This window comes from Cebidichthys violaceus, unplaced genomic scaffold, assembly GCF_023349555.1.
Source record: "Cebidichthys violaceus isolate CVI_PGR_0920_01 unplaced genomic scaffold, fCebVio1.0.p SCAF_20, whole genome shotgun sequence".
NCBI classification, from domain to species: Eukaryota; Metazoa; Chordata; class Actinopteri; order Perciformes; family Stichaeidae; genus Cebidichthys; species Cebidichthys violaceus.
In genome coordinates, this window is record NW_027176373.1 from 12,318,086 (window position 1) to 12,339,142 (window position 21,057).

Sequence of the window (21,057 nt, forward strand, 5' to 3'; positions counted from 1 at the left end):
CATGCTGGTCTTGTCAAAGAAACTGTGTAACAATGAGTCCCTGTGAGGCAGAGGACAAAGCAAACCTCCCTAATGAGATCCAGGTACACAACTCCAATGTCTCTGCACATCTTAAATTCCTTCCATCTCTTTCCAAGCCCCCAACACAGTTAAAGCCAGCTCCAACCCTGTCCCAACACACACCCTCAGTCATTTTTCCTCCTTTTTGTCCCTCCACTATTGTGTGAATGCTGGAGAATCTGGTGTGGATTCCACAAAACAGCTACAGGCATCAGTATTTTTTTAGAATCAAGATCAAATTTGAAATCACCTTTAATTCGAGACTGAAATGCAGTTGCAATTATGCTAAAAACTGCTAACAACCCAACACAGAGCGAGAGACGGACGACAAAAATGTGGCATTAATGTCAGTCATGCAACCACTGTTTACTTGTTTTATTGCTGTGGGAACACTTCTTTCATGCCCCTGCAAACACTAGCTTACACAGCCTTCAGCAGGTCACGCTTTAATGTGCCAATGGTCCTGTAAAGCAGATAATCACCACCGTGCAAGACAGTGATGAGCTCCTACACTCCCGCTGCAACCAATAAATCCCACACAGACAAGTGTTTACCCAGATAGATAACACCTCGCACATTGTGAAATGGGTGAGAATTTGATCCACTGCATAGTGTGATAGATGTTTGGTGTGTTTGCACAAATCTATATTTGCTGTCTTTTCCAAAATCCTATTAAGGAGGAATGTGATAGCATTCAAGAGATAGAGTGCAACGTCCTCACTAACACAAAAAGTCAGGAACAGCGTTTGACAAGTGAAAGTGGAAAACTGAAAGGCGCTGACATTTTAATTTTTTGCTTTCAAAAGCTCCATATTACCTGGATGGTAGCAGTCTGACTTAATGGATGTGGACTGCTGCGATAAGCCCTCCCACTGCCTGACTATTACATTCAGTTTTAGTTGTTTTTTTCCTTTCCTACCATTTGCTTCCTTGGTCTGCTTTTCCTTTTAATTCTGTCAAGTGGTCGACCTACCTTAAAGGCTACATGCTGATGAATACAATAAACTGCCAAAAAGTTGAACTGGACATGCAGGTAATTACCCTCTATAAAATGCTGCTTAGTAACACCTCAGGGCACTATACAAAAAAAGCACCAGCAGGACCTTTCTTTGCCCCGGCACAGTAGGGTAAGGTAGTTTTTGTCACAGTTTTTTAACAATATGAATGCCGATCATTTCCTAAATGGGACTGTGATTTTTTTGAAAAAAATATATATATAATTTCACTCTCAGGGAATTCACACATCATACCGGCCATTAATAACACATTTATTACAAAAGCAAATATAAGTACAATTAAATAAAAAATGTTTGTGCCACTAAGTATACAAAAAAAATACAAATAAAAATGAACAAAAATAAAAATACAAATAAGTACAAATAACTAACACAATATGTTTTTATGTCACTACATCTGGTTCAAAACCGAGCTGCCAGATTAGCACTCCAGTGTTCAATAAGAACTAATACAGCATATATGCACTCTCGCCTGTCATGGTTCTCAGTGGAAATTAAACTTCACTATAGCCTTCTCACGTTTTTCAGAAACGTAGTATTTAATCAGACACCTGAATATTTCAGTTACAATATACATGTAACAGACATAACCATCACACAAGGAATGCTAGCTTAGGTCACTTGATACCCTCAACCCCAAGAACAAACCTCCTCAAACGTACAGTTATTTTTCGTGCAATTACTGTTTGGAATTTACTACCTCCTCATATAACTCATACAGGTAATAATCTATCATTTAAAAAACAATTAAAAGCACACCTAAGGCCATTAACCACTTTTGTAGTCTCCTGATTTGTATAAATTACGGATGCACTGTGTATATGGTCGGTTACGACAATATACATCCTAGTCTTTGACTGCACTATGTATCTGACTGTACTATTTTTATTATTCTGATTGTACTATTTTTAACTGTTTGTTTCGCGTCATGTTTTGTACGTTTTGTATGTATGACGTTTTGTCCTTTCTGAGGACCCCAGGAAGATTAGCGGCCGCTAAGGCGTCAGCTAATGGGGATCCAATTAATAAACTAAACTAAACAGCACAAAGCCAGGTTCTCACTGCAAGACTGAGACCGTGCTGCCAAGATGTTGCGTGAATAAAAAAAATACCTTTCACACACACTGCAGATAAAGTTCTGAATCATTTAAAAAATGAGGAAAATAATCTAAACCAAAAAAAGAATAGAAAGGCTAAACCACCAATGTAGCTTTGTGCAAAAATAGGCGTAAACATTTAATTCAAGTACAATTTTACACACAGTGTTAACATTTAAACCCATAACAGAACAATATAAACATGGTGGCCACTGTGGCCTTCGGTCACACATGCTGCCTACGTTTCCTAATTGTGTTGGGCTGATGCCTAAGGGTCCATGCAGCTCCCTAAGCTCCCTGGCATTACAGAAAGGCAATATCAGCCCGCCACAAGTGGGCCCCCAGAACACCGGGCTTTATCTGCAAAGGGCCAGCCGCCAGCACACAATCAGTATGCAAAAACATGGCCGCAGATACACAATGGAGTACATACGTACACACCAAAGGTCATTTGTAGCACCTGTGCCCCTACAAATATGTATTTTTCTGTCAGTCATCCCAGAGGCAGTTCTGTTGTCTTGTGAAGATCTAGAGAGAGAAGAACAACCATGAAAGAGAAAGGAGCATGTCTGTGTAGTTTTGTCTCAGTCTGTGAGAAAGGAGGTGGGCACAGAGTCTGTGTTTCTTACTTTGTGAGTCTCTCTCTCTCTCTCTCTCTCTCTCTCTCTCGCTCTCTCTCTCTCGCTCTCGAGAATTAACTAAAATGAACAGGAACATTTTTTATAAAGCCCTAGTATGGTGGAATAACAAGCTAGGTATTTTGTATTTTATTCCAGTAGGTTTGGTGAATAAGTGAGTAAAAAAAAAAGGCATGGGGGGATAAATTAGAGGAGGAAAGGAGAGCTGATAAAGGGGTATGGTAGGGGATTTGAAACAACAAATCATGCAATCTGAGATTCTAATAACTGAATGTGACAAATTAGTGTAATTTAGGGCAACGTTGGTGGTCTTGGATCAACCTACCCCAGTGTCATGTACAGTACAGTACTGTATGTGTTTCGAGTGCATGAAAGGAGGCTACTATGACAGTTTGGAACCAAACCAAAGAAATATACAGTGAAAATATCAAATATCACAATCAAATTAGGTTGGTGCACTGAGGTCACACTAGCTGTCAGCTCAGCATGAAAAATGATCCTTTCTAAAGGTATAACACTTCAGACAGGCCGACAGACGCATGGACACGCACACAGATTGCTGAAGCATCACATGGAGACTAGTTTTCACACTCAAAAACCTCCAAATTCACTTCTTGAAGAATGTGCACAAGTGACAAGTGAGAAGCAGTGAGCGACATTTGTCAATGCAGAAAGCTGTGAACTGCCACCCTTTGGTGCTGCTGACATCTGTGTGACACAATCGGCCTGCTCAGTGACTCTGAAACCAAGCCTACCAGAGCCACAGTGGTGGAAATGGTAAATCTCCAGCCGAGGTACTGTCGGGATTACCTGTGCTCGAGTGCCACTGTGAAAGAGTAGCAGTCAGGCACAGGCCGATTTTGTTGGGAGGCTTAAGAGTGTGCAGTAAGTGGAACAGCTACGTCTTGTTAAGGAAATCCCTTTTGTTTCAGTCTGTAAAAGTCATTTAGTTTTCTGTTTCGTGACCCGCGGACTAGATCGCGGATCAGCCCACACTTTTAATGGCGAGACAGAGATTTCCGGAAGCTTCCGAGTTCAAAGCAGTACTCTTGTAAGTCAAATGACACTACATGTTTGAACAGACAGCGGTCCAAGGCCAGATGAACAAGGACGATATCAAGACAAGACCCAAACTAAGATTTAGAGGCTTACAGAGCATACGAAAGACAGACCTGACAAGTTACACAGAGAAACAAAAGACCACCATAGCGCCAAAGAGCACTGCAGTGAAATCCTCAACTGAACTACCAAAGTTGTTCTGTGTTTAGTTAGTAGTCAAAAATCAACAATGTCATTTGGAGTTAGAACGACCAGCAAGTGTTGACAGATGTTGGCAGTTTTCCACTTTTGTCCTGATATACAATGAGAGTACAATAACACTAAAAAAGTGGGTTGAGAATGACTTTATATTACAGAATGAATCATGTGTCTGAATAAGAACTGAATGCTGTCAGCATTTCCATCCTAAAATACACTTCACAGACCCAGACTAGACAGCCTTCTGACTCTGTGGAACTTAACTCACATGCAGCAAAGTATTACGTGTGACAAGCGGGTGATATTATGCAAGTGTTGTGCATCACTGCACCACCTTCAGTATTTTAAGCACATCTGATTATACAGAAATGTCAGCAAAACATCCAACAAATCCTCCCTTCTAACGCCAAGTTCTGATTAATGTGGATTGGGCCCTACATCAAAGGGGCTACAAGGGAGACCAGAGACCAGTTTTATAACACTGTGCAGAGTCTATAATAAAAGGCTACACTCACAAAAAAGCATAAAAGATGAAACGATAGGAATACTTATTTTAAAAACCACCCGTATGCTAACGAAAATGTTTCTCAACATTGAAGCAAAATAATGAGCATACAAAGCTCCCGATTAACTTTAACAAACTAAGCATAGTGTTACTTAAGGCAGAGCAGGTGTCAGGGGGTCAGGTGTGCATTTGATGTGCATTTGCTGATTGGCATCAGCTGTTTGCAATATGCTTCACAAGGATTGGCTCATTCAAAGCTGTGTGGCTAGTCACGTCCAATCGTATTCATGCAGGACGGACATTATAACATTATACTTATCATTGCTCTCCAATGATTATGCTCAAACCTGTTTGCTGCAGAGGCTCCCTCCACCACGCCAACCACCTCATTATGTGGCATTTCAAGTTGACTTCACTGAGATTTAATGCCCGTGCATGTGTTTATTAAGGGGGGTTTGCTGTCTCAGCACAGATACATGATCCGTATAAATGTCCGCTGCGAATATTCATATTAACCAGCTTGCAATTAAATAACTTCATTGGAAAAGTTATAATGCCATTATACACAGATCAAAAAAGAAAAACTGCACAATGGCTTTTGTTGCTACGAAGGTTGAGCACAGATGGTCTACTGTTCGGTGGTCATAACCATTTAAACAGTGGTTTTAATCAAAAACACATCATGCAACTCAAAATATGAGTAAAAAGCCTCATAAACAGATCACTTTTTATATTCCTACATTAAAAGAAATGGTTCAACAATTTGGGAAATACAGTTATTTGCTTTCTTGCAGATAGTCAGATGAGAAGACGGATAGCACTCTCATGTCTCATGTATGTTAAATGTGAAGCTGGAGCCGGGAGACAGTTAGTTTAGCTTAGCGGTTGCCAAGAAATAGTCCAGCACATAACCCCCCATAAAACAACAACTTGTTATTTATACACTTCAGGTTTTGTACGGATTAATGGTGAGAGATGTTTTTTTACTTTTTCAGAGAGCCATGGTAGCAGTTTCCCCATTTCCAGTCTTTGTACTTAGTTAGTGTCTGATGGCTTTTGCTTAATTTTTTATTGTAAAGAGAGAGTGATATCTATCTTCTCACTTAACTCTCGCCATGAAAGCACATAAGCATATTTTCCCTCACATTGGGTTGTTTCTTTAACACAGAAGAAAAAAAATGGACTCTTTGGAAAATAAACCATTTGTGTTGCTCATCCCTTGGAGAGACATATTCCAAACCTACACACACACTCATTCATTTGTAAAGTAAAACACAGGGAACCAAAAAAATGCCAGACATTCTTTCTCAGGCTGTATAAACTACAATTAAGTGGAACAGTTGAACACTGTCATTCACTCAAGTATGTAAGGGAAGGAATGTGAGTGTGCTTCTATGTCTGTGTGTGGCAAGGAAAAGGTGTCTGCAACCACACTCTCTTAGATTGCACTGACGCATTTGATCTTCTTAAATTGCATTTGTAAAGGGGATTTTAATCACATGGAAGTTTTGAAAAACTTTAATTACAACACTACGAGGTTCTTTCTTCCAGCACCTTTCTAACAACACAATGCACAATGACGCAGTCTGCAGACAGGAGAGTCAAGGTCGTGGACATGATAACACCTCCCAACTGCAGCACCCAGATGTTCAGGGGAAGATACCAACTGAGTGGGAATGCACCGGGAATATGCTTGCAAGTTGAACACACGAGTGGCTTAAGATTTTAAATTAAAAGATGCAGGGAAAGATTTTGAAAGAATTAAATTAACTAACGATTGTTTTCAATAGCAATTCATCTGTAAAATATTTTTTTGGGATGAATCCATTAATCGTAACATCTATAAAATGTCAGAAAATAGTGAAAAATGGCCATTACATTTTACCAAAACCCAAAATAATGTCTTCAAATAGCTTGTTTTGTCCAAGCAACAGCCCAAAACCAAAAGATTTTCTTTTTTCAATTACATTAAACAGAGGACAGCAGCCAATCCTCACATTTTGAAAAGCCTAAACAGTAAGTGTTTAGCGGTTTTCCCTAAACAATACAAAAAAAGACTCAAACGATTAATACATTATGCAAATTGTTGACAATTATCAATCTGTCGATTGATTAATTGTTTACATTAAATTACTTTATGAAGCTTATTCTCTGAGAATTGTGCGCAAATATTTCATGATTCGGTCACCTAATTGTTTTCCTTTTGTTTGTTTTTTTACTGCGCAGTAATATAATCTTGTGAAAAGAAAATCTACTTTGTGTTGTCAGCTGTTAAATGCTGGCGGGAAAGGTAACAAGCAGTGAATTCCCCCGGGCAGATTCAAAGCAGAACATTGCTGGTAGACGATAGACATCTGAGCCAACTAGGTCACCAGGACACTTTAACTGGAGAATAAATCCATCAGGCTGTCAATGACGCACAGGCTGTGGTCTCAGTTTGTTTTTCAAACCAAAAACAAACTGCATTTTTCATCCTTGAAATGTTTTGATTTGCTCAAACTTGCTATTAAACTGACTTGCTGGACAAGTGCGCACAACATATTCCCAGCTATGCTAATGCTGTTTACAGATAATCACTAATTGTGTCCAAATTGTCAGCATTTTCTACATGTTTTTTATATAGTGTACATTGCTTTGAAATAGGAACAGTTAAGCTAAGCTTACCTCTTGTATTTGTGATGAGAAACACAAGTGTCTGGAAAGGCCAGCAGCCCATCTGAGAGGCTTATCCTCACTCCATTAAATGTTCAGTGGAAAGTAAAGAGGCGGTATAGGCCATTGATTATCACTCAGGCAGAGCTTGAAAGTCAAACTTCCCGTGAATAGACACAGAAGTGGTAAAGGATTAGTTTGTTGTTGTTAAACAAAAAATAACGACTATGGGTGATTTAATACGGTTGCCTTATCTTTGCATCAGTTTAAAGTTACATTTTCTACAGTATTTAATATAATCGGTTAAACAGACTGCATAATGTGTGTTTGACCATCTGTACTTAATCATGTTTCCTTCATCTCCTTCGAGGCATATAAAGTTATAAAACTGTCATTTAAAACGTTTTTGCAACACTAACTGAGTTAATACATTAATATTACATTAGTTTCATGCTGCGTCAATGCATGTCACAAGTGCATGTCTGCATGACCTACATTTATTTTCGGTCTTAATTGCGCCCCTGGTTGTGGCGGCCCAGATGTGAACTGACTGTCACACTGTGAAGGGAGAGAGACTTTGACCTGAGCACAAAACCCAACTACAAAACTGAGGCCCTCTCCCAGGACTTCTTCTGGGTACTGAAGTCCCACTTCATGAATGTGTGCATGCGAACAGACACAAACATTTACTGGATTACACAGCATCTCAATACCAGCAGACACACAGAAATTCAAACACAGCTCGGATTTGCCACTAAACCGCTTTTCTGATTCAAAATTCCTGTCTCTTTAATGAAGAGGCAGAGCGAGTGGCCACAACCGGGATGTTTTTGGACTGCACCGACACTCAGAAGAATATTAGATGTTAGTGCTGAGTAGGTTCACTCAAACTTTGCTGGCAATATTAACTGACCCTTCACTAAGACCCACCCCTAAAACGCAGACAGGACAATCATTTATCTTTCTAGTTGAATTACATGTATAACTGACTTGCAAGTAATAGTTTGACACTTTGGAAAACATGATTGCTTTCTTGCAGAGAGTCAAATGAGAAGAATGATACCACTCACTGTTAAGTGTGAAGCTAGAGCCAGGAGACAATTAGCTTAGCTTAGCATATGTCCTCAAAGATTATAAAAAGGAGCGAGCAAACTATTTCTTTAAAATGCATTTTTGGTTCCTCTTTCTGATTAAAAATGCAGATCGCAAAGAACATCACACCCTCTTGTGATACTGATATCCAGCTATGCCGGCCACCTGTTTCACTTGTGTGCGCTTCTTGGTAACATCTGTGCACAAAGAATTTATGCAGGATAAATAATATTTACACATACAAATGCCTCTCTGTCCACATCAGAGATAGCCTGACCGACATATTATTTTAGTGTCTTTAACTGTGTCCCCTTGCAATCAGAATCTGGGATCAAAAGTAATGAAATGTATCAACCAGAAACCAGAAGATTCATGAAGATCTATGAGATTTATGTGTGGCATTTTACACAAATAAACACAATAACCTGACATTGCTTACAAAGAAAGAACATGTGTTGTTGTTTGTCAAAATGGTTTCAATTCTGAGGCTGCAGTCCGACTGTTTCAAAAACAGCAGCGGGTGTCCGATACACTGGCAGCAGTCAAGCCAAGGAGACGAATGCAAATCTTATCAAAACACAGCTGCTGCTGCTGCTGCTGGTGCTGGTGCTGGTGGTGCTGGTGGTGCCACATTGCTACCTTTTTGGAAATACAATCTTCATTTTAAACATTAGCTCTAACTGCACTTGCAGCACTCAGTGGTTACAAAATATACCTCTTGATATCACCCATTCCAAAGATTCATGTCTTAAAATGATGATACGGATACCAATCACTAAAGATTAGGATCATCTTCGTGTATGAACACAGTCTATAAGAAACATCACTTGTATAAAGTATGTAGTATATATTTTCCAGACACTAGTCTATCAACACTACCTGCAGGGAGTGGCAATAAAGCACTGCAGGGGGAGAAGAAGTCAGAGTTCAGCGTTGAAGAGAAGCGGCTCTAGGAAATCCATAATATTCTGACCTCTCTTTTCACAGCAGACCTGCTCGTGTCAATCACTTCGACTGGGCAAAAAAATAATTTTAACTGTGTCTTGACAAATTGCTTTTCACTTCGTTTTGCTACGAAGGAATGAAGTGTACAGGCTTCAATCCCTTTATCGATGAAAAGTATAAAAGCTTAAACTCTGATAAGCTTTTCCAGCAGATTTTTTTAAAAAGGTGATTAAAACAGCTCATCTGGTAGGAATTTATCTGTATGAACAGCTTTTTATTTGGCTCCATTCGTAGTGGGGTGCTGGTGATCACGCGTGTTGGCTGGGGTTGGTTGTTGACGCGAGGGATACAGTCAAAGCCCAGCTTTCCAGCTTGGTTTGCTATGTTGTGTGGACTGAGTTTGAGGGTACATGAGGTGTTTCTGTGGTAAACTTGTGTGCTCTAATAAATAGCTTTAAGGGTGCAAAACTGAGTTTGCAATCTGAAAACCTTGGAAAAAGTTGTAATGATCTGCTGGTGGAAGAGAGGGTCCACTCAACTGTTAAATGTAATTGCAATGATTTGTGAAAACAAGCTGAATTCAACAATTTGCTATACCTCTCACTGCCAAACCAACACTGTCTGGATTAAAGCAGGCATTGAAAATCTGGCTACAGTCCACACTTGATAGCAATCTTGCATGTAACAATAAAGCCGCCGTTTGAAGTGAGCAAAACAGTGCAGGTTATTTGGTTGATTGGAAGTAGTTCTTATTGCAGTGGAAAATCACAGGCAATGGGAACAAAATGCCTGTGAAATTAATGGCTGTCTGGAATTTCTTTTTATCTCCGTGTTCCTACATACATATTCTGAACATGAGTTAATTACTGTATTTCATCCTATAGCCACCAAAAACTGCAGATGTCTTCCCTCTTCCTAACACCTTGGCACTATCCCTGTCCACACTTTTTTTTCCTTCTTACTCCCTCATTAACCTGAGACATGTAAAAAAAAAAAAATAACATGATGTCATTGGCTATAGTGCCACTCTGGAAACTATAATATTGACTTGCAAAAGAACGCCTCCAGCTACATCCTAACCCAGGACGCAAATGGGCGAAATGGAATGTAAGAAAGTACAGCCTGGATTCAAGATGCTGTTTTGTTCTTCTTTTTTTTAATAAAAAAAGTTGTATTCACAGAAATTGTAGAGTTGAATTAGCAGATGGAAAATTGTAGGATGTTGATGACTGTGGAGCGGAAATTAAAGATTAAATTGTTCTTGTGAACTAGTCAGCAAAAGTAGCATGGAAAAGAAATAATAGTAGAGGAGGTAAAATACAATCAGAAAAGCGTAGGATAGTGCAATATTGCAGTTATTATAATGAAATAGATCATGCATATCACAATTCTATTACATACTGTTGGATTAGCTCTTAAAACATATTACATTGTTTGTTAGATGCCAGTAATCACTGTATCAAACAAGCCAAAAACAAATGTCTACTTTACATGATTAAAATGTCTCTTCAATTTATTATGCTGAATGAGGAAATTGGCTTTAGATACTAAGAATAAACCAAACTGATAAACAATGAGTACCGGTATCTGTTTTAGCCAATATCTCCCTTTAAATCTGCATTCATAGTGTGCAGCATCATGCCATTCCTACATAATTCAAATATCTCCCACTGGCTCTCCCACTAGCTAACGAGACTGTATGTCAAAATGCTCAAGATGCTTTGAGAGACATTCCAACGTCAACCTCTGGTTAATGACGGTAACATTAGGTAGGTCCTCACACTGTAATAACAAGGTCAGTCCTGAGGGCATCGTGCTCTTACTGGCTCGCTCTCTCTCTTCATCATCGCTGAGGTCCTTACTGGGATCTAATGAGACAAGTGAAGGACTGGGTCCAGTTTGGATGTGTTCAGATCAAGGCTGTCAGAATAAATTATAATGTAGGAATTTCAAAGACATGTCATGAAAACAAACCAGTTGAATGCGTGAAAAAATGATTCTTGATTAATTATTTGAACGGTCAATTGAACTGAACGCACCAGTGGCTTGACTAATCGATTCTATAAGCCAAGTCACCGGGAGCATATTGATTCTATTGATTATTAACCGCCTGACTGGAGAGGAGATGAAACCTCGAGAAGTATCTCTGAGGTTATACTATTACTATGACCTTTAAAGCTGTCCTTTCAAAATATGAAGTCTCCCAATTACTCTCAAACCCCAAATCCTCAAAGGAATACAGCAACTTCTGGAGCACCTCAATCATTGCTAGCACGGATAGACAAGTTGCCACAAATGAACAACAATTTGTTTCAGAGACACAATTTGTGTAAGAAAGAAAAAATGTCCATCTCGATTATCAGAGTAGGAAACAAGATGGATTCATAAATGCACTTCAGGTGTGGGATGTCTTCACAATTAGCATACATATAAAATCCCCAAACTATAAAGAGCATATTTATTCACTGAAGTAATTATCCGAAGTGCCTCCGCACACAGCCATAGCTGGACACTCACCTCAGAACAGTAAACTGAGGCCAAAGCAGTACAAACGGCCCGGAGAAAACCACAAACCCACGGGAATATCTGAGTTTAGAAGCTCGTCTGTCCAGACGAGCGTGGCTATTGGTTCACTATGTAGGACAGTTTATTGTGAGGAACTAAGAGCAGCGCATATGGGCGACAAGCAAAAGATGCCAAAAAGAATTATTAAATAAACTACAGCTCACGGCTCATGGTCCATAGGCTCATGTAATGTGTGATGTTAGGTCTGTAATCTTAATTTAGTTTTCACAGTATGATGTGATCTGTATAAAAGAGTATTAGAGCAAGGCATAAGAAAAGAAAATGAGAGGAGGAAGATTAAGGTTGAACTTTCAGTATTAAAGCCTGGCATTGCATTTTATAATAGTCAAAAAGTCAAAATACCATTTTGGTAAAAAAGACAAAAATTCAGCAAACTGTTGATAATAAATAAATAAAAACTACTTTATTCTCGCCATTTCGCCATTATTCTTGAAATGCTAAATAAACAATAAATCCGCCTCATCTAATTTTTCCCTTTTGTCTGGCTCTAATACTAAGTAGTTCCGTGACACAGGGCACACAACCACATTTTATCAGCATGAATAAGAAATACTTAAACAACAGAATAATTTGGTTAGTACAAATTATGTCTGCTTGATTTAATACATTGTTGAGGTGGCAGTGACCACCTTTAATATTATTATTTTAATTTATGCTCAGCTTCATGCTTTTATGAATTTATGGTAAAAGTAAAGTCGTTTTTAGCATGTAATTTCTATATGAATTGTTTCAGCTCATGTTTGAGTTGTTGCACCGAATGAAAACATTGTGCTTTAACAAGAGCTTGTCGATGAAAACAATTGTAATGAACAAATGAACCGTGATTCTATTTTTACAGAGATGAGTAGAAAAGGTTGAAGGAAGTAGTCTGGGTGTGGGAGGATCCTTCAGGCAAGGAACTCGCTACCTTTGAGGGGCCGGCAGATAGTTATTGATCCTCCTCAAAATGAGGAATTTAGTGTGTGTGTGTGTGTGTGTGTCTGTGTGTGTGTCTGTGTGTGTACGTATATGTAGGTGCCTGTGAGAAGGTGTGATGACCTGTGAACTCCAGGCCCACGGGCGCTTGTTAAAGCTCTCAGTAGCTTCCCTTCCCCAGGGTTGGCAACCACGCTCGGCCTCACAGCGCCACAGGAACCCAGTGAGTAAACAAGGGAGGCAATCGTGAATCACAGCTTTCGGTAGACAATCCGAAAACACACATTAAAAACAAGCTTACGCCAACACCATTACATATGCATTCATGCATATTCAGTCAGAAGCAAATAATCGCAGCAACGTCTGCTGGGGTTTGAGAGACAAGAGAGACACGGCCTCAGTTTCTCTACCAGAACAGTTCCCGGGGGAAGAGGTTCTCATGAGCATTTGTTAGGTAATGATGACCTTAGAAACACCTGTGTCAAACAAATATTGCTTTGGCATGACTTCACTTAGACATAACACATCATTTAGGGTTTACAGGTGTTCGGCCCATTCAGCTCTTTAAAAATAGAAAACACAGAAACGGCTTTCAAAGTCAAGACATAAACCTAAAACCAGGTTTGATGGATCCCTAGAATGGGTGAGAAAGAATGTGAATTGCTTGAAAGCCTTAAAGCCATTCAAAGCTGAAAAAAAAAGGATTGTGTGCCAGGGTCACTGCCAGCACTAAAGAATGAAAGAATACATGCTAAACTAGCAACCAGTGCACCTTTCTTTAAAAAAAATAAGTAGTTTCTGCAGATTCTCAGCCAGTATGAGTGAAGCAGAGAAGGGCCACACCCTGAATACATTTCTTAAAACTCGAATCCTTTTTCCTATCCTTCATGTTAGCGTGTTCCAAGAAATAAACAACATTGATGAAGATGCTCTATAACCAATCTGTTGTCCAGTGAAGCTTATGAGATGCATTATTTCCAAGGAAGAAAAGAAGGAATTTGACAATTTTATCCAACAAACAAAGGAATTCTCATCGGCGTGAGAAGATGTCCCATCAGCCCCATCATCCATGGCGAAGAAGTCCTCATTAGCAGCGGGACTCAGCTCATCACTGTCACCACCACAAAGACTACAGGGATGCTTGTTAGCTTGGGGGGGGGGCGACACAGCAGGCCGGCTTCCCCCAATCAAGCCATCATCGCTTAAAGCTCTGTAACAAGTGCGGTGTGGTATTTTGGGTCGCAACAACAGTCAACCTCTTGCAGTCAAGAGTGTCAGTCTCCCAAAGCACCATGAGTAGGTACATGTGAACTCTGACCTGTGTGCAACTAACTCCAGCAGGCCAGCCAGATGTCTCAATCAAACGGTTCCCTATGGGGTTGCTGCATACACCAGTGATGGAATTAGGCTGTGTTCTGCAGGTCTCTGCAGGTCTCTGAGCCCCTCTTGTACTTACTTCTTCACTGATAACACATGGATGAGGGGGTCTGTAAAAGGTAAAATAAGCCTCAGAGGGACCTTGGTTTCTTATTGCTAAGGTAATTAGCCTAGTTATTAGCTTAGCTGGTATGGTTTTATGAAGATATTAATCATATTACTGCCAGCAGAGCTGAGAGGGTTAACTGAGCCTTCAAATCCTGTCTTCTGTTTGAAAGCACAGTTGAGACAACCATCATAACAAAGAATAACAGGATGAGCCATTCTTTTATTTTTCCCATGGTTCCTTTTTAGGCAGTGTTTACAGACCATCAAACAAAGCAGGTAGAATGGCAAGGCAAGTAACAGCATCACTCTGGGGATGCATAATTTACATCTGTGGGATGAAAGGGACAAAGCCATCTCGACACGAGCATATGCTTTTAATGGCCATCATTTAGATTATTATGTATCATCCAATTACCGACGGCAGATTTATTATACAAAGATTAAACTCTCAATGAATGGGGAGTTCCAGGTTTCCCTTAGTTCCGAGTACGGTGAAGTCACTTAACAGCACAGCTTTAAGAGCATGGTGTTTAGACCACTGTACGTGTTTTATGCTACAGTCAAGATACCATACAAGTGGATGAGTTGCATTAAACAAAAGCAGGGTGGAAAAAAACATGTAATCATTCTGATTGCAATTTGTTACGCATGGATAATTTTCAAAGGACCAGGCATGTAAACCTGGCAGCTATCCCAGATATAATGCATAAGACTCCCTGTAATCTATGGTGGCATAGGGATGTGGTAAGCACACACACACACACACACACACACACACGTTCACAGGTTCATACATGACCATTGCATGTACATTTACTGTCACCTTGAATAAAAACTCTTCTGGGCTTCATGTCAAATCAACATATTCACGTCATGCTGAAGGATCAGAGAACTTTAGAAAAGCACAAATCTCCTTAAGTGCTCTTGAAATGCTCTGGTTTGCGTGGTAAGCAAGTGTGTCAGTTTGGAAATTCAGAGACAACAAACTGGAAAATTGGTGTCATACACATTTTCGTGCTCTTGGCGCGAATAGGCAGGCCTTCATACGTTTCCTTTTTTTTTTTAAATGGCGGTATTATATCCACATGTGCAGCTTCTGGTCACAGAAGCTAGGGGGAACATTTAGGGCATTATCTATGGTTTGGAAAATGTTCCATGAATAACACTCATAATATGTTGACTTTAAGGTTTAACCCACATGTATTCTGAGGAGGGCAAGACGATTTTCAGCTCTCAAAAGAACTGAAACGTTGGAAGAATCAGCCTCTGCACTGTCAAAGAAAGGAAGTCCAGCACTAAATAAAGCCCTCACTCCGCTCTAACGCTGAAAATATGTTGTTCTTTTGTCAGTCTGTGGCCACTGTTAATGTCACTGACAGCTGTCTTTGTCTTACAGAGTGAACAAGACTGGCGCCAGTAGGGAATTAGAGGAACTTTTGACATTTCTAAAAATATTTGTGATTTCTTATGTGCCCTTGCCTGTAGTTCCAAGAAGAGATGCGTTGATTTGTTTGCTTAGTGTGCCTTGGGCGGAGGAGGTGGATAAACCTAATGGATAAACCTGTGAGGTCTGCTGCTTGACTGGAAGTGGAGGATGGTGGCTAAGAAAAATGTGTTTGAGCCAATAAAGCTTTGTGGAAAGTAAGTATGTTGTCAGCACTCCAACAAAAACTTTTCTTTGCTGATGTGCCAACTCCACCTGCAATATCAGTGATATAGCAATGCTATGCTTGGCTTCATTCTCCAAGACTGAACCTTGACCCTCCAACAAAAACACAGCACAAAATGTATAATCCAAAGCTTTTTTTTCCCTCTCTGTGTCAGATGATGTTTGACAATGCCTGATTTCCAAACATCATGCTGTGTTGGCGTTGGTACACTCAAAAATGAAGTAGCTAAATAAAGATATAAAGTAAACTTGAAATATCAGCGCATGGGAAAATATTAAAACAAAAGAAAATCTACCATGCATGACATTGTGAGAGCATGGAGCCTGTTTTCCATCCATTGAAAGAAACACATCCTCACTGGTCTGACTGTCCAAGTGAAGTCTTTCTGTTCCTCGTTAACCTGCGGCTCATGTAATATATATGCACCCACTGAGGACTGAGGATGATAACCTTCAATGTCCTACTTTGACTCCTCACATGCATTTCGCCAATTCTATTGATTTTCTTTTTAATCATGTACATAAAACAACCTGCTCTCACATAAACCTATTTTTTCTCTCTTCGGACACTTACTGTGGCAATTAATTTCCACCGGTGTGATAAGAGCTGCTGTAAAAGGCTGCGTTTCTGTGGACTGCAGCAGAGCTCAATATATAAATGGGTCATTTTCAGCACGCAGGCAGCACGCAGCGTGGGTCAAGGGCCACATACAGATACTGCGGGCTACAGAGGAAAAGGTGACCGAAATACCCGCAGGGTGCCATGACAGGATCAGACTTGACATATATATATATATATATATATATGCATGCAGGATTAGCAATTATGTTTTAAACTTCCCATCCCGCAAACATTAGGGAAGCTATCTTGGCAATAACTCGTACCTGAACAAATCTGCAGAAATGCCAGTAGACAGTAAATCCCCGTCAGACAGGCAGGCATCATTCAAGAGCAGCTGGAAAAACGGTGTAAATCCCGTTAGAAGGCGCTTTGTTGTCCGTCTCATCTAAATCACAACTTCTACTGTACTGCAGCGCCGATGATGGGGATCCGGGTGGAGGAGAGTTCCTGAACTCCGCCGCGAGACAGATAATACAGTTCAGAACTGCAGAACTGAATTTCTATTCGAATCAAAGTTCAGATCAGTCGGAGGCATCCTTGCGGGCTACTCGAGAAGTAATCCACTCAACGCCACTTGGATTCCCCCTCCACTCCGCGATCGGACTCCTCACTTCCAAATGCTGATAACTTCGCGGAATGCATCTGTGATAAGATACGCTATTATAGTTCCACTTCAGGTGACGCTTTCCCTCGGCTGAATGGAGAGCGAGAATCCCAAAAAGGGTAGAAGCGTCCAGTTTGCGGCCACTTAAATTGTTCAAACGTGTAGTTTTACCCCGGTTTCGTGGGACCGGCGCTGGTTGGATAAGGCGCCGTGCGTCTCTGCTCTCAGCGCTGGTTTGGTTTCCCTAACCAGTCAGAGGCTTCTCTGTTATGCAGAGGAGATTCCAGCGAGTCAGGCACCGTTTAACCGCATAAGGACACACATTCACAACACGAGGCTCCACTTTGCATCGAGCACGTCCCTTGTAATAAGAAGAAAAAAAATCCAGGTTACAGCAGCCTGGTAAATGCGAGAAAAAAATCAAAATGACTGCAAACTACGGAATGTGGGTGTTATAAGTTTTAATATCCAATAAAAGACTATCACGTACCATAAATCAAGCTGGCTCAAGCTAAATGAATGGCAGCAGTCTGCAGTAGCCTCTAAATTCAATTGGCTGCATCATTCAAACACTTTGTTTTAAGTGTCCATCATTATATGTTAAGAAGAGCCTTTTATGAACGCCAGAATTCCCCAACCAAAAGTGTACTTAATATTTCAAAGTGTGACTACAGTTGAAAGTGAGCATAATTTGACCTTGATGAATGATTTATAGTATCATTATCCTCCCATCAAGACAGAGGGACGTGCACTTTCACTGTGTCCTTATTAAAACCTAAAGGGATCCGCTCAGGCAGTATGAAAAAAAAATAATAGTGCATTCCTAATGAGCCAGTAAAAAGTGCCTCCATCCACACCCGGTATCCACAGCAGCAGCATTGTGATTCTTCTTCCACTGACAAAAATCAATGAGGTTTTCACCCTCTGACCTCTCAACACTACTGGGAAATGAAATGGCATTTTAAGTGCATTAGAAATGTGATGCCTAACATAATATGTCTTGATATCAAACACAGTGAAGTACTAATCACACGGCTTGAGTGAAATTCTATTTAAATTAAATACATTTTGAATTATGGTGTGACTGACCCTAAAGTTAATGGTAAGTATAGCTGTGACCTAGTGAACCTCAAATGTGTCTTCTGCTGTCTAAGGAGATCAGCACTCCCTCTGCTGGCTGCAGGGCTGCAGTACAGGCAGGGGTTACCTTTTTGCTTTGAAAAATTGATATTTAAGGTTCCAATTCTGTCTGTATTAATTCTGCCCATTCCACGCTGATACCTCTAGACCCCCCGAGGGAGTAAGCAAGCAGGCTGCATGACACTACAGAAATATGCCAAGTTAAGTGCATGCATCATTTCTACAACAAAAAGCACATGCTTAAAAACTCCTTCAGAAGTCCAACCAAATTTAGTAACAGAAGAAGAGAGACGATAATTATGTATTCAGAGGAACTTCAATCACTCTGTCTCACTAACACGCCACAGAAAAAGCAGTGATGCCTCTGGTATTTTAAGTCACATTTAGACTGAGCAGAAATTGTCTTACTCTGCCCTCCCTGTCCCCGACCTCTCGCCTCAAATCCTTTAATTGCCCATTGTGGACCACTGGTGGCTCTGCTGAATGGGGCCTGCATTCTAGGCTGAGACATCACGGTTGGTAAACAACCAGAAAGAACATGTGAAATTACAGTCTCATATAAAACATGCGCTCTATCTTTTTTTCCAATAAAGAACACCTCCTTCCTTTGCTTTGTTGCATGTTCTTATTTGTCCCATGTCCTATTCAATTGTTGCACATTGCTATTCTGGGTCTCTTTTTCTATTTCCTCCAAGTAAATATTATCCCCATTGTATGACTCTCTGGCAGCTCGATGGGCAGAGACTGAATGACTGCTAGCACCATAATAGTAGCATTGTATAGGACAATATGGTCTTGGTCATGTTATGTCTTTATAAGTCTCATTTTATAACATTGACAGGTATAAAATAGCTGTCATAACAGTCGGGCTAAAGCGCAAATGACGAGAGGACAGAGGTTCAACAGTGGGGCTCTTGCTTTATGCGCGTGTGGCCTCAATATAACAACAGGTGCAGCGCTAAATGCAGGGTTTGTGAGTTCTATCGTGCATTTCACAATTGGTCACAATCCAAAGCATCTCCAGCATCGATGTTTCCAGGAACAGATGGTGAAAAATGGACACAAAGACATGCGCGTCTTCATGGCAACAAAGCACATAAAATGGCAAGGATTTCAAGGAGACAGTGCCAAGTACTGAGACCTATTTTTATTTATTTATTTCACTCCAAAGTAGCTCTCCAGTTGGTTCTGAGCCAGAGGAGAAAAATATCTCCAAAAAGCACAAAGCCAAATTTAAAAAAATATTTATGAAGGAATAAATAATTTGGAACCTCCACAGACCAACAAACCTGGCCTCAGCTAGTCTTCTATTAATCACTGTTGACTGCTTTGTCCAAGCAAAAAAGACATGCATAAACAGGAAATGCAGATTTTAATTACAGGAGCTATGTGGACATTTGTTTCCCCATTCTAGATATTATTAGCCATGCTGATTCTCTACTCTCACTGTTTTATACTATCTGTGACAGCTCTTTGACTTTTTCCATTTCTCTTCACTTGTTTATATCTTTGCACATTTGTCAGCACTTCTCACTGCACATCACTATAGTTGCTCCGGATCATACAAAGTGTTGAAGAAATATAAGAGACAGCCTTGGCGTTCACCATCACACAGTATGAAAAGATGATGCAATAGCCATGCCTCTGTTCTTCTTGATCTCTCTGCAAATTGGCAAACTGGCAGATAACCCAATGGTCTTATCAGTCTGTAAGACTTGGACATCCCTTCAACTTCTCACAATCACATTGTCATCTTTTTTTTTCTCCTGCAGGGCCACAAAGATTTTAGGTATGAACAAAAATAGGCTTCTTATCATGAGAGAATAAACAGACTGATAAAGAATCCCTCTTTCGGCCATTAGCTCCACTACGTCAGATGGAAGCCAGTAATAGCTACAATTTAGGTTCCACAAAAGAAAAAAAACATTTTTTTATACCGCCCATTAAAGATAAAAGTAAAAAAACATCGTTATTTTAGCATCTCATTTGTTTCTTCTTCTTTTACTTAAATTTGCTCCAGGTGTCAGAAAGGCTGAGCACGAAGTCTTATTTTGTCATCCTCCAAAACTGTAGAGACTAGGAGAGAAGTGCTAAACGTTTAGCTTTGTTCTATATCAGTACAACCCAAAGTCAGAGCCTAAACCGTAAAATGTCAAAGCAAAGGGAAAGGGGATTGAACTGTATTGGCTTTGGACACAGCACTTGAGGTCTGCAGCTGCTGAACTGGCATTAAGTGGTATTAGAGTCTTTGTCAGCAAAAGGAAAACATAGTCCTCTTCCTGGGAATTGGGTTCAACATTGTATCTTTCAAAGGACAAATTCAGAATCCGCACAATCTGGAGCACCACTTCACTGACTGCTGGCTTATTCAAGGCTTTTTTTCAGAGACTTCTTTAAAACTGTTTTACAAGATCAGACCAATTCAAAACTAGGCCGCTTTGAAGTAGAGCAAAAATAATTGGATAAAACAGATCTGTAAGTTTCAATAATGACAAAATTAGAAGAAGAGACTAAACAAAATACACTTTTGATTGATAACGCCTTGTGCTGGATTAACACAAGTATAGGCAGCAGTAACAACAACATGGCATCTGACCAGAGACTGAAGCATGATGGTTATATGTTGTGTAGAGAGCCAGGCAGTAAGATCTAAACTTCATCAACTCATCAAAGCCCTCCATTGGTTTGTTGAAGAGAAGTGGGATTATTGTTCTTTATCGACCACAATTGCACAAATCACATTTAGCACTTGGACCTTACCTTTGTATCCAAGG

At 40.1% G+C, this 21,057-nt stretch overlaps 1 protein-coding gene across 1 annotated transcript in view; it reads right to left on the reverse strand.

Annotated features, from left to right (window-relative positions):
• Positions 1 to 17,526, reverse strand: part of robo1 (roundabout, axon guidance receptor, homolog 1 (Drosophila)) — a 73,663-nt gene extending 56,137 nt beyond the window's left edge. The window contains exon 1 of the mRNA XM_068716408.1: positions 16,803 to 17,526. Within this exon, the coding sequence (XP_068572509.1) occupies positions 16,803 to 16,863 (61 nt within the window). The 5' untranslated portion in view covers positions 16,864 to 17,526. The remainder of the gene's footprint in view (positions 1 to 16,802) is intronic.
• Positions 17,527 to 21,057: the final 3,531 nt, after the last annotated feature.